The sequence below is a fragment of the Mustelus asterias genome, chromosome 5, assembly GCF_964213995.1.
Source record: "Mustelus asterias chromosome 5, sMusAst1.hap1.1, whole genome shotgun sequence".
Taxonomy (NCBI): domain Eukaryota; kingdom Metazoa; phylum Chordata; class Chondrichthyes; order Carcharhiniformes; family Triakidae; genus Mustelus; species Mustelus asterias.
The window spans coordinates 53,811,648-53,825,038 of record NC_135805.1 but is presented as its reverse complement, the minus strand read 5'-3'; the positions used below and the strand labels follow the sequence as shown (position 1 = coordinate 53,825,038).

The 13,391-nt window shown below is 42.2% G+C and overlaps 1 protein-coding gene across 1 annotated transcript in view; it reads left to right on the top strand.

Moving 5' to 3' along the window:
- The window catches only part of tfap2d (transcription factor AP-2 delta (activating enhancer binding protein 2 delta)), an 89,845-nt gene that overhangs the window by 13,508 nt on the left and 62,946 nt on the right, over positions 1–13,391 (top strand). Inside the window, exon 4 of the mRNA XM_078213671.1 lies at positions 13,053–13,218. Within this exon, the coding sequence (XP_078069797.1) occupies positions 13,053–13,218 (166 nt within the window). The remainder of the gene's footprint in view (positions 1–13,052; positions 13,219–13,391) is intronic.

Sequence of the window (13,391 nt, the reverse complement as noted above, 5' to 3'; positions counted from 1 at the left end):
TTCTCCTTACCTCAGTCCTAAATGATTTGTTCCTTAACCTGAGAACATGCTCCCATGTGCTAGATTCCTTAGCCAGGGGAAACAACCCCTCAGTGTCTATCCTGTCACATCCCTTCAGGCACTTGTATGTTTAGCAATTTCACTTCTCATTCCTGGAAATTTCAGAAAGAATACACAGCGTATCATTTTGAACAATCCTCTCAACTCACAAACTAGTCTAGAGAACCTTTACTGTACTGCCTTCAAGACTATCTTTCCTTAAATATAGAGATCAAAACTATGCATAGCATTGTACTCTAGGTGTGGTCTTCTCAAAACCCTGAAACAGCCAGATCCTAACTGGCGTCACACCACAGCACAAAACTGATTGTCGAGTTCAGAGAAGTTACAAAGATGGCAAATGTATGAAATGGAAATATCACATTGGTACAGTTGGACATACCCTTCTGTGATTGAACAAATGCACATTGCAGGAGCAAAGCAGAGGTAGCTTTCTTCAGCATTTGACCTGTGCTATTTTTCTCCTGAGAGTGCTGCACTTCTGACTAAATGTACAAAAGGGAAATAGGTTTCATTTCCTAGTGTTATTATCCTTTATCTTGGTAAATAAGACATAATGCCAAAAATGGAAACAAAGGCATGTTGTATCAGGATATTTGAATGCCAAGGAGAGGGCTCATCATCTGTGATTAACTAAACAAAATAAAAACAGTATTAAACTTAAAGAAAGCCCATATGTTTGCACAAAGACAAGTGGCAGGTCAGAAGATTGGAATGAATATAGCGAATGTCAATGAATGACAAGAAGATTGATAAGGAGGGAAAAACTAAATTATGAGATTAAGTTTGCCAGTCACATATTGGTGGACAGTGTGAGTTTCTATATTTATTTAAATAAGAAAAGAGTTAACAAAGTGAGAAATGGTTCTGCAGGAAGTGCATCTGGGGAATTGGTAATGGCAAGTCAGGCTATGACGGATGAATTAGACAGGTGTTTTACATCTAACTTCACTAAAGAGGACACCAGTAGCAACCCAGCTATAAATCAGGAAATGGAAGGGAGGGAGGAACTCAGGAAACTTACAATCATCAGGGAAATGTATTGAGCAAATTGGTTACAATATTTAATTGGTTACAATCTTCTAAAATTCTTTGGATGCGGAAATGATTCCAGTGGATTGGCAAAGTGCAAAGGTAAATTATTATCTAAGTGGAGAGAAATGGCGAAACTAGTGCTTTGATGCAGAAGGATCTGAGTGTTCTCGTGCGTGAATCACAGAAAACCAGTATGCAAGAACAGCAGGTAATAAGGAGCAAATGGAATCTTGGCATTTATTGCTGAAGGAATAGAATATAAAATAGTGAAGTGTTGCTGCTCCTGTACAAAATATTAGAGAGACCTCACTTAGAATATTGTGTACAGTTTTGGTCCCCTTACTTGAGGATGGATGTAGTTGCATTGGAGGTGGTTTAGAGGAAGTTCACTAGATTGATTCCAGAGATGAGGCGTTTGACTTATGAAGAGCATTTGAGTAATTTAGGCTTTTCTTCTTGGAGTTTAGAAGAATGAGAGGAGGTCTAATTGAGGGGCACAAGATGATGAGGGGGATTGACAAAGTAGACGTGGAGGATGTTTCTTCTTCGTAGGGCAATGTAGAATAAGCGGTTAAAGCTTTAGGATAGGGGTAGCAGATTTAAAACAGGGATGAGGAGAAATTACCTCTCTCAAAGGGTCATAAGTTTATGGTGTTCACTACCCCAGAGCTTGGTGAATGCTAGGATTTTGAGTAAACCTAGAGAAGAGGTGGGCAGATTTTTAATTAGTAAGGGTTTGAAGGACTATAGTGCACGGGCAGATAAGTGGAGTTGCGGCTGAGATGAGATCAGCCATGATCATATTAAATGGTGGAGTAGGCTTGAGGGGCTAAATTGTTAACTCCTGCTCCTAGTTCTTATAATTCTTATGTAAATTTTGGGGCAGCGGGCTGACAAATACCCAGGTCCAGATGGACTACACTGTAAGGTCTTGAAAGAAATGGCTAATGAAATAGTTGGTGCACTGGTTTAAATTTTCCAAAGTTCCCTAGATTTGGGAAAGCTTCCACTCGATTAGAAAATAGCAGATGTAACTCCTTTAATCAAAAAGCAGGAAACTTTAGGTCAGTTAACCTAACTTCTGTCATAGGGGAAACATTAGAAGCCATTATTAAAGATTTATAGCAGGGCAATTGGAAAAATTTAAGGCAATAAGGCAGAGTCAACATGGTTTTGTGAAAGGGAATTCATGTTTAACCAACGTTTTGGAGTTCTTTGAAAGAATCACATGTGTTGTGGATGAGGGGAACTGGTGGATGTACTATACTTAGATTTACAGCAGGCATTTGATAAGGTGCCACATCAGAGGTTATTGTGTAAAATAAAAGCTCATGATGTAGGGGATAACATATTGGCATGGATTGAAGATTGGCTAGCTAACAGGAAACAGAGAGTTGGCATGAAGTGGTCTTTTTCTAGTTGGCAAGATGTGATGAATGGTATGCCACAGGGATAAGTGCTGGGGCTTTGACTTTTTGCAACTTAGTATAAATGACTTGGATGAAGGGACTGAAAGTTTGGTTGCTAAATTTGCTGACAACGCTAAGATAGGTAGAAAAGTAAATTGTGAAGAGGGTATAAGAGGCTAGAAAAAGACACATATAGGTTAAGTGATAGATTAGATTTATTATTGTCACATGTATTAGTATACAGCGAAAAATCTTGTTTCTTGCATGCTATAGAGACAAAGCATATCATTCATAGAGAAGGAAAGGAGAGAGTGCAGAATGTACTGTTACAGTCATAGCTAGGATGTAGAGAAAGATCAACTTAGTGTGAGGTAGATCCATTCAAAAGTCTGATGGCACCAGGAAAGAAGTTGTCCTTGAGTCGGTTGGTATGTGACCTCAGACTTTTGTATCTTTTTCCCAATGGAAGAAGATGGAAGAGAGTAAGTCCAAGGTGCATGGGGTCCTTAATTATGCTGGCTGCTTTTCCGAGGCAGCGGGAAATGTAGACAGAGTCAATGGATGGGAGGCTGGTTTGCGTGATGGACTGGGCTACATTCATGACCCTTTGTAGTTTCTTGTGGTCTTGGGCAGAGCAGGAGCCATACCAAGCTGTGATACAACCGGAAATAATGTTTTCTATGGTGCATGTATGGTGATTGGGCTAACATCTGACAAATGAAGTATAATGTGGGCAAATGTGAAATTGTCCATTTTGTCAGAAAAATAAATAGAAGCTTAATATCTAAATGGTGAGAAATTGCAGAGCTCTGAGGCGCTGAGAGATTAGGGTGTCTGAGTGCATGAATCACAAAAGGTTGAAATACAGGTACAGCAAGTAATTAGGAAAACTAATCAAATGTTATCATAGAATCATAGAAACCTTACAGTACAGAAAGAGGCCATTCGGCCCATCGAGTCTGCACCAACCACAATCCCACCCAGGCCCTACCCCCATATCCCTACATATTTTATCCGCTAATCCCTCTGACCTACGCATCTCAGGACACTAAGGGGCAATTTTTAGCATGGCCAATCAACCTAACCTGCACATCTTTGGACTGTGGGAGGAAACCGGAGCACCTGGAAGAAACCCACGCAGACACGAGGAGAATGTGCAAACTCCACACAGACAGTGACCCAAGCCGGGAATCAAACCCAGGTCCCTGGAGCTGTGAAGCAGCAGTGCTAACCACTGTGCTACCGTGCCGTCCACTAATGTTATAGTTTAATGTGAAGGAATTGATTACAAAAGTAGGGACATTATGCTTTGAATATAGGGCATTGGTGAAACCACAACTGGGGTATTGTGTACAGTATTGGTCTCATTTATTTAAGTAAATGTGTTAGAAGCTGTTCAGAGAAAATTTACTAGACCAGTACCAGGAATGTTGCGAGTTATTTTACGAGGGAAGGTTGGAAAGTGTAGGTTTGTATCCAGTAGCATTTAGAAGACTAAAAGACATCTTGATTGCAACCTTTGAAATCCTGAAGGGTATTGGCAGGGTGGGTGTGGATGTTTCCTCTGTAGGAGAATCTAGAACGAGGGGGAGGCGATCTTATCATTGCGCCCCGTTGGCCAATGGGAGGGATGAGCCAGTAAGATTGCCTGAGAGCTGAGAAATCAGGTTCACGCCCAATTTCTCGCCCTCTTACCAGCACCAAATATCCCATTTCTGCTGCGAGGCTGAATAACTTATTTAAATAATATTGAAATGTCTTTTGAATTGAATAATGAGCCCGGGACATTATCGTCACTTGGCTCTGTGGCCTCGCAATAGGGACCAGTCATGATGACCTCGCCGGTAGAACGGGAGGCCATTGACACCCCCCGAGTGGTTGAAAGCAAGGGGTGTGCCGTTGGGGCAGTACCAGCCTAGCACTGTCAGTCTAGCACCTTGGCAGTGCCAGCAAGCTCACCGGGCATTGGGCAGTGTTAAGTGCCAGGGATAGAGGGGGTGGCATCCACTGGGGAGCAGGGCCAGGCTGGGTGCAGCCAGTTGGTGGTGGGGAGGGCTGCTGTGCACTCTGCAATAGGTGGGGGGAGGGGGGACCCGCTGCCACTCTGCACCAGGAATCGATGGGGAAGGGAGAGGATGATCAGGGCTGGAATGGGGGCGTAGGGGTGGGCCAGTGTTCACGGACTAGTCGGGCCGGTGATCGAGGGGGTGTCAGGCCGGTGACCGTGGAGGGGTCGGGCTGGCGATCACAGGGGGGGTCGGGCTGGCAATTGCAGGCAGATCAGTCTTGCGATTACGAGGGGGTTGGGCTTGTGATCGCGGTGGGGGGTGGACAGGCTGGCAATTGCAGGGAGTTGGGCTGGTGATCGCAGGGGGTTGGGCTGCTGATCGCAGCAGGGGCGGGGGTTGGGCTGGTGATTGCAAGGGGTCGGGCTGGCGATCATGGGGGGATCAGGCTTGCGATTGCAGGGAGGTTTGGTCCGGTGATTGAAGGAGGTCAAGTTGGCGATCATGGGATGGGAGAGGTGACCTGTCTGAATGGGGGTTCGCGGGGTCGATCGGTCCAGGCGTGTGGGGGGGTCGCGATAGGCTGCCACCATAACTGATGGGGTGGGCTATGTGTGAAGTTGACTCAGAGCAGCAGAGGCTGAGTGATAGGCCTCTGCTGCTGGAGACGTGCCCATGCGCAATTGCACCCTCTGCTGATCTCAGCCAGCATTCGGGAGATATAAGCCCTGCTCCCCCTCCCCCTACAGGCGAGAAACCTTTTCTGAGCATTTTCCTTTCTCTAAGTGCATAAGATGTCAGATTTGAACTCGCCCAAAAAACAGATCAGAAAATCTCCCGTTTTCACGCCTGTCCTGGACTTCAAATTTTTTTTTGATAAGATTGCTCCCTAGGGGTTGCTGCTAAAAATAAAGGGTCACTGATTTAAGACAGATGAGGCGAAATGTTTTTTCTCAGAGGTCCATGAGCCTCTGGAACTCTCTTCCTCAAAAGGCAGTGGAAGCAGATTATTTTATTATTTTTAAGGCAGGGGTTGTTAGATTCTTAATTAACAAGGGGTGAAAGGTTATAGGGAGTGGGCAAAAATGAGGGAATAAGATTATTATCAAATCAGCTGTGATCTTACTGAATAGTGGAGTCGGCTCAAGAGGCCGAGTGGCCGACTTCTACTCCGAATTTTTTTTGTAATTTCTATTTGTTCAAATTCAATTAAACCATCATATGGAATTATTGGTCACGGTATCTGGGTGTTCTGTCAATACTTTTAAATTAGGCTCCCACAGTGCAATTGGAAGATGAATTTAAATGTAATAGTTGCCTCATGAGTTTTCCAAGGGTCTGGGGAGTCAATGTGAGGTGTCAGTTCCACAAACACTCCTTGTTGGCCAGGAGGAGCAGGAGTGCTCCCTCATGTCACAAATAAGCCTTCAACCTTCCCAATGACAGTCCCAGACTCTCTTTTCCCTCGGCCTTGATTTCTGAGCCCTGATAACTCTCTCACCAGTTGCAGCCAGCTGACCATGCTCAGCACACCGCCCCCAGTTAAAGCACCGCGCACTGAACTCCTGAACTCCCTGTAGTGTGAGAGACCCCCCCACCGGACCCTGTAATGGCCTCCTGCCACTGGTTTCCCAGTGCAGCCATCAACTCGGCTGCCAATTTGGCCATCTGCTGGGTCGAAATGAAGAAGGTGATCAGGAGGGCTTTCTGTTAAGTTCAGTATTTAGGAGGACTTCTGTGTCCCCTCCCTTGTTGGATGCTGGCCATTTTTGTCCTCTCCCTGCGTCCTTGTCAATATCTGTGCTTAAATCATTTCTTCCACTGGGAAAGAAATTACCAGTGTCAACTTCACATATTTCCTGTTTCCTGCATACAGAATAACATTAGTAGCAGAAATCTGCTCTTTCAGCAAGAGATAGTGTGCGAGCTAACAAGGGGAATATGAAATTACAATTGGTGTATAATAGAATCAATCCAAAGAGAACTGGTTCTTCAACAGCCATTGCAAGTATGATGATAGGTTAAAGATGTGAATTTTTGCTTCTGTGTTTCTACATTTATAACAGTCTAGATAAGGACTTTTCTGCTTAATACAAAAGTTTTGATTAAGGGAATCATGATCATTGAGGTGTTTCTATTAGAGGAGATAGCTTTGGAAGCATACATTGTAAATGACAATTATCTACCATTTCATAATCCTGCATACTGAAGTTTTTTTAATGGTATTACAATATATCAGTTTACAGCTGTCTGCATGGAAATTTGTCCATTGAGTTTCAACAAATAAACTGTGTGATGTCAGTGTCACTTGTCTGATTTGAAAACTGCTGCAAGCAGTAATTTGTAATCCATATCAACACAGGCATTGGATATTACAAAGCGCACACCCTCTGAGAGGGATTTCTTATGTTGACACCTTATGGTTCTGCTGGAAGGGCATAGGCCTGAAAGGTTCACCATTACTGCCTAACGTATTGATGGTTTGTGGCATTTTCTGTTTTTATTTCATATTTCCTGTACCTGCAGCATTTTGCTTATTGTGTCCTTGGTTTATGTCCCCCTGGCCTTTTATTTTGAAGTATTGACATCCTTCATGAGGAAATCATTACAATGTGATGTGCCTAGCTTTCCAACATTTCTGGCTATAGTTCCACACCAAAGGCTATTAATCTAAAAGCTCCGGGGATCTGTGGTAAATGTTGAGAGTGGATAAGAAATTGGTTGAAGTCTGGGAAACAACAATGCTGGGGTGGGGAGAAATGTTACATGGACTGCCTTAGAGATAGATATTAGACAGCACTAATTTCTAATTTACACCAATGATAATTTGTGAAATTTATAGATAATGCCCAGGGGAGAATTTACAAATCGAATTGCACAGATTGTGTACGTGGACAGAACAATAATAGGCAAAGTTTAATTCAGACTAATGCAAAACAAGACACATAGGAAAAAAAATATGTTGTGTGAATGGTATTGTAGTTGATAAGGATGGAGACTTTGTAGGTTTAACAATAAAGATGTCTAACTATTACGCATAGTAAAGAGGGAACAATTAGAATGTTCAACTATCTGACAGAACATATACCTTAACAAGAGGACATTGAACCATAGACTATACTACTTCCATTTTGATCATTGAGAAAGAAGGGCCTCTGGCCCAGACATTGCTGCCAAAATAACAGCACATATTAATTTATGATGTGAATTGCAAAATAATCTCAAATAGCCATCCTGGCATAAGCCTGGCAAGAACTGGAGCCCACCGTCAGCCCTTCACGAGTGTGAAGAAATTGTAGCATTTGTGCCGCAAGTTAAACTGATGCACAAAATTCTCGGCTATTAAGTAGTGGCACGTGGCCCCGACTAATGGAATAAGTGATGTTTCCTATAACTTTCCACTTTGAAACTTGTCAGCAAGTAATTCAAATTGCCCTCCGCATGCTACATAAAACACATGTCTAGGATGAAAGCTAAATGGGGAAATTATAAAACAAAGTATATTTTCCAGAGAGAAATATAAATGCACTGGGGAATGCAGCTGAAAGACAGCACAGAGTGACAAGTGCAAATGTTGCTGCCTGAGAATACACAGGATATTGCTGACAAAGGTAGAAATGTTTCTGCCCAGCAGAGCAGAATCTGATTTGCTGTGAATCACGATAAAATATATCATTTTCATTTGTAACTTGGCCATTAAAAGGATTCTATTTCATTGGTTATGGAAATAGACTGTTGGTCCCAGCATCCAGCGATGTCCCAGATGTCCCATTGACTTTGCTCTACCTGCCATTATAATTAACAATTCCAGTAAATGGCAGTGCAAAATTAATTGGAGAGTGGGGACAACATTTCAACTCATGATGCTCACCACAAGATGCCCTATTCCATCAAAGTCTGGGTCTTTCAGATGTAGAAAACAGAGTAGAGAAGATCCGTGAGACTGATCCCTTGTGTTAGAGATCTGTGTTTTGGAGGACGGTTGGGGGCAATTTCAGAAAAACTTTGAAAAGAGGAGACCAGAAAGTTCTTTTAAACTGAAATGTAGGACAAAAGAGCACGGATTCAAGGTAAATTTAGGCCTGCTTGGAAAGTTTTCTTCATGCAAAAGAATGATCAAGTTTGAAATGCAGAATTTTCAGAATGCAATTTTGACATTAATTTTGGAGAGAAGTATTTACCGATTTCATTAGAAGAGGAGTTTCAATGCAAATAATTAAACTAAGCCAACGGGTTTCTTCATGGGCACAAATTTATCATTTATTGCATTTGCCTGGAACTAATCTCAAGATAAGTGCTCATAATTCATGATACTTACCCTAACCTGCACAATTAATTTCCTGCAGAAGATACTCCATTGTGTCTCTATTTTCTATGATACTGCAATATTTGGAAAGTGCTTCATTTTACTAATAATTCAGTTATATTTATCTATGAGTAGTATCTTTGCTTCTCATTGTCCACAGTCTTTGAGCATGTGTTAACTTTTATGCGTGTGTTGCTCAATTTTATATATAAACCATTGTACCAAAAACAATACTTTAATTTTGTATCCATACATGAGTGTGTTTATTATTGTGTAGTTAGAAAGCCCCGAGAAAGAACACAGATGGTAGCCAAAAATTTATTGTTAGCAAGACGACTTGACAAAAACCGAACGTATCCCAATAAAATTATTTTGTCCACGGTCTTAACCTATTTATTTGACATAAATGTGCCAAGAGTTCTTATACTAATATTTCCAAATGTCATTTCTTGCCTTATATCTTGCTAAAGTGGCTAAGACTATTTTCTCACAATAATTGGATGCTAATGAACACATTCAAACTATATTCCCATGATTTCATCATTTTTAAAAATAAATCTTCACTAATTACTCAGTTGCTCGTTGCTCAAAAAATCTGCAATGTTAGTACCAGCATTTATACTTTATTCTCCTAAATATATAAATCACAGTTTCAATTATCTCGAATGTGGTTTAATATATTTTTTAGACCTATGCCCTAGATAATTCTAATTAATCAAATTATGCAAAACGGGTTGCATGTTATCATACGCGACTGATCTCATGTTTCTAGCAATAAACTTGGATCCCAGGAAGCAAGGGCCTGAAAGGAGGATGCAAAATTGAATCACGCGTATTATGTTGCATAGAGAAAGCCGGTTCTACTGAAGTCATTCACCTCCATAGGGTGGCACAGTGCTTTAATGGGATAAAGTGTGTGCCCATATGATTTGGTGGAAAGCAGCATCGATTCGGATATTTATGATGTGTTTCGCTGTTCGCTGTTACGCTTACGAGAAGTTCCTGTCACCTGCTTTCTTACCATCAAGGGCTCAAGCCTATGCTTGTCAGTTTTGTAATGACCAGTTAGTGACTATGCTCCTTTGAGGGAAATAAGTTTAATATTGAGGTGGTTCCACGGTGCCATTCCTGATGATGGAGGTTTGTGACCAAGTTGATCATCTGTGAGAGACTCAGAGAAATCTGATGCCTGATCTAGGTAGATCCACAATAAATAAGGGATATTATTGATAATTAATCAGTCAGCATGGCTCACAGATAGAACATGGAAAGGTAGACCAGTTCCTGTAGGCTGAGGATTATTCCTTTCTGTTGCAGAAAGCCCTCCAGGCTAAAGTCCGAACAGATATTAAGGTTCTGGCTGAACAAGCAGTGGATGTTTACAAGTGCCCTATGCTTATTTGCTGCTCAGTTCTAGTATCACTCAAATAACCATTATTCATATTTGACTCTAAATAATGAGTGTCTACATGATAGTAAAAGTTTTTACAAGTATATAAAAAGGAATAGAGTGGCTAGAGTGAATGTTGGACCCTTGGAAGATGAGAGGGGGGATTTAATAGTGGAAAACGAGGAAATGGCTGAGACTTTAAATAAGTTCTTTGTGTCGGTCTTCACGGTGGAAGACACAAATAGTTTGCCGAATATTAGAGATCGAGAGTTGGTGGGAGGGGAGGTCCTTAATACAATTACTGTTAGTAAGGAGGTGGTGCTTGGTAGACTAATAGGACTGAAGGTAGACAAGTCCCCGGGCCCGGATGGAATGCATCCCAGGGTACTGAAAGAAATGGCTGAGGTAATAGCAGATGCGTTAGTAGTAATTTATCAAAATTCGCTGGACTCTGGGGTAGTGCCGGCTGACTGGAAAACAGCTACTGTTACGCCGCTGTTTAAAAAAGGAAGTAGACAAAAGGCGGGTAGCTACAGGCCGGTTAGCTTAACGTCCGTAGTTGGGAAGATGCTAGAGTCCATTATTAAAGAGGAAATAACAGAGCACCTGAATAAGAATGGTTCGATCAAGCAGACGCAGCATGGATTCATGAAGGGAAAGTCGTGTTTGACGAATCTACTGGACTTTTATGAAGATGTCACTAGTGCGGTTGACAGAGGGGAACCGGTGGATGTGGTGTTTTTAGATTTCCAGAAGGCGTTCGATAAGGTGCCTCACAAAAGGTTGCTGCAGAAGATTGGGGTACACGGAGTTAGGGGTAAGGTGTTGGTGTGGATTGGGGATTGGCTATCTAACAGGAAGCAGAGAGTTGGGATAAATGGGTGCTTTTCTGGTTGGCAGTTGGTGACCAGTGGCGTGCCACAGGGATCGGTGCTGGGGCCTCAATTGTTTACCATTTACATAGATGATCTGGAGGAGGGGGACTGAATCTAGGGTATTCAAGTTTGCTGATGACACGAAGGTGAGTGGGAAAGCGAATTGCGTGGAGGACGCGGAAAGTCTGCAGAGAGATTTGGATAGGCTGAGCGAGTGGGCGAGGATCTGGCAGATGGAATATAACGTTAGCAAATGTGAGGTTATCCACTTTGGAAGAAATAATAGTAAATTGGAATATTATTTAAATGGAGAAAAATTACATCGTGCGACTGTGCAGAGGGACCTGGGGGTCCTTGTGCATGAATCGCAAAAACTCAGTCTGCAGGTGCAGCAGGTGATCAAGAAGGCGAATGGAATGTTGGCCTTTATCGCGAGGGGGATAGAATATAAAAGCAGGGAGGTCTTGCTGCAACTGTACAAGGCACTGGTGAGGCCGCAACTGGAGTACTGTGTGCAGTTTTGGTCCCCTTATTTGCGAAAGGATATATTGGCCTTGGAGGGAGTGCAGAGAAGGTTCACCAGGTTGATACCGGAGATGAGGGGTGTAGCTTATGAGGAGAGATTAAACAGATTGGGTCTGTACTCGTTGGAGTTTAGAAGGATGAGGGGTGATCTTATAGAGACATATAAGATAATGAAGGGGCTGGATAGGGTAGAGGTGGAGAGATTCTTTCCACTTAGAAGGGAAACCAGAACTAGAGGGCACAGCCTCAAAATAAGGGGGGGCCGGTTCAGAACAGAGTTGAGGGGGAACTTCTTCTCTCAGAGGGTAGTGAATCTCTGGAATTCTTTGCCCATTGAAGTGGTGGAGGCTTCCTCGTTGAATATGTTTAAATCACGGGTAGATAGTTTTCTGATCGATAAGGGAATTAGGGGATATGGGGAGCAGGCGGGTAAGTGGAACTGATTCGCTTCAGATCAGCCATGATCTTGTTGAATGGCGGGGCAGGCTCAAAGGGCCAGATGGCCTACTCCTGCTCCTATTTCTTATGTTCTTATGTTCTTATGTACCTTGTCCTCACTCAAAGCCCACCTATGTCCAGTTGTGATAAAGGTTGTTGCAAGGCAATAATGGTCATTTGCACTTCCTAATACAGGACTGCTTATTGCTGCACTCATATTATTACCCTGATTGGTATTAGCTAATTCAACACAGACAAGAGATAGAATTTGGGTCCTATCCTGGTCTATTTGATTCACCTGCTCATTGGATAAAGTTGCTGTGCTATTGGAGAGTTAAGCGCAAATGTGTGAAAAGAACATTGAAATTGCTCAGAAATTAGGGTGTTGCTTCAAAATGAGGCTAAACTGCAAGGTCTGCCAGCTAGTTGTAGCATTTTTGCTGCTGCACTGGCCCAAATCAACAAACTGACCACAGACTAGGGAAGAATGCTAAGTTCTGTATTGAGTTGAGTCCCATAATACATGGTGCAAATAACCACTGGGAGATTTATTGGATGTGGTTTGGTTCACATTACCTTTGAGTGCTGCAGTGTAATAGTAGTGAGATAGAAAGTTTTACCAGAACTGTCAGTGGGAAAAATTACAATAAACTGCCAACACACAAATCAAGTCCAAATGTCTATGGTTGCCATGTAGCAGTTTTGGTGCAACTCTTTCTTGCTCGTGTTGACAACTTGAGCCACCTGCTTTGTTGTTTCAGCTTGGTTATCACCAATGACATAATAACTCACAGGTATCCTGTGTGTGATTTAATCTGCAACTCTGCACAATATAAAAGAAAGCACATTGTCCAACTGTTGGATAATTCAATGTTCAGCTTCCAATTCATCTACAAAGTAATTGTTGACATATTTAAAGGTAAAATATATTTCTGTGCACATATTATAGAACTCTACATGTTTCAGAAAGAATCACAATCTGAATCAGACTTGTTTCATTTATTCCAGGTAGCACCTGTGTTGTAAATCCGACAGACCTGTTTTGTTCTGTTCCTGGACGTCTGTCTCTACTCAGCTCCACTTCCAAATATAAAGTGACCATTGCAGAAGTGAAAAGGCGCCTGTCACCACCGGAATGTCTCAATGCTTCCCTTTTAGGAGGAATCTTACGAAGGTAAATTTTAATACCAAACGACAAACTACATCAAACCCATTGCAAGGCAAATCTTGATGTGGAGATGATGGCATTGGACTCGGGTGGGCACTGTAAGTAGTCTCACAATACCAGGTTAAAGTCCAACAGGTTTACTTGGAATCACGAGCTGTGATAAACCTGTTGGACTTTAA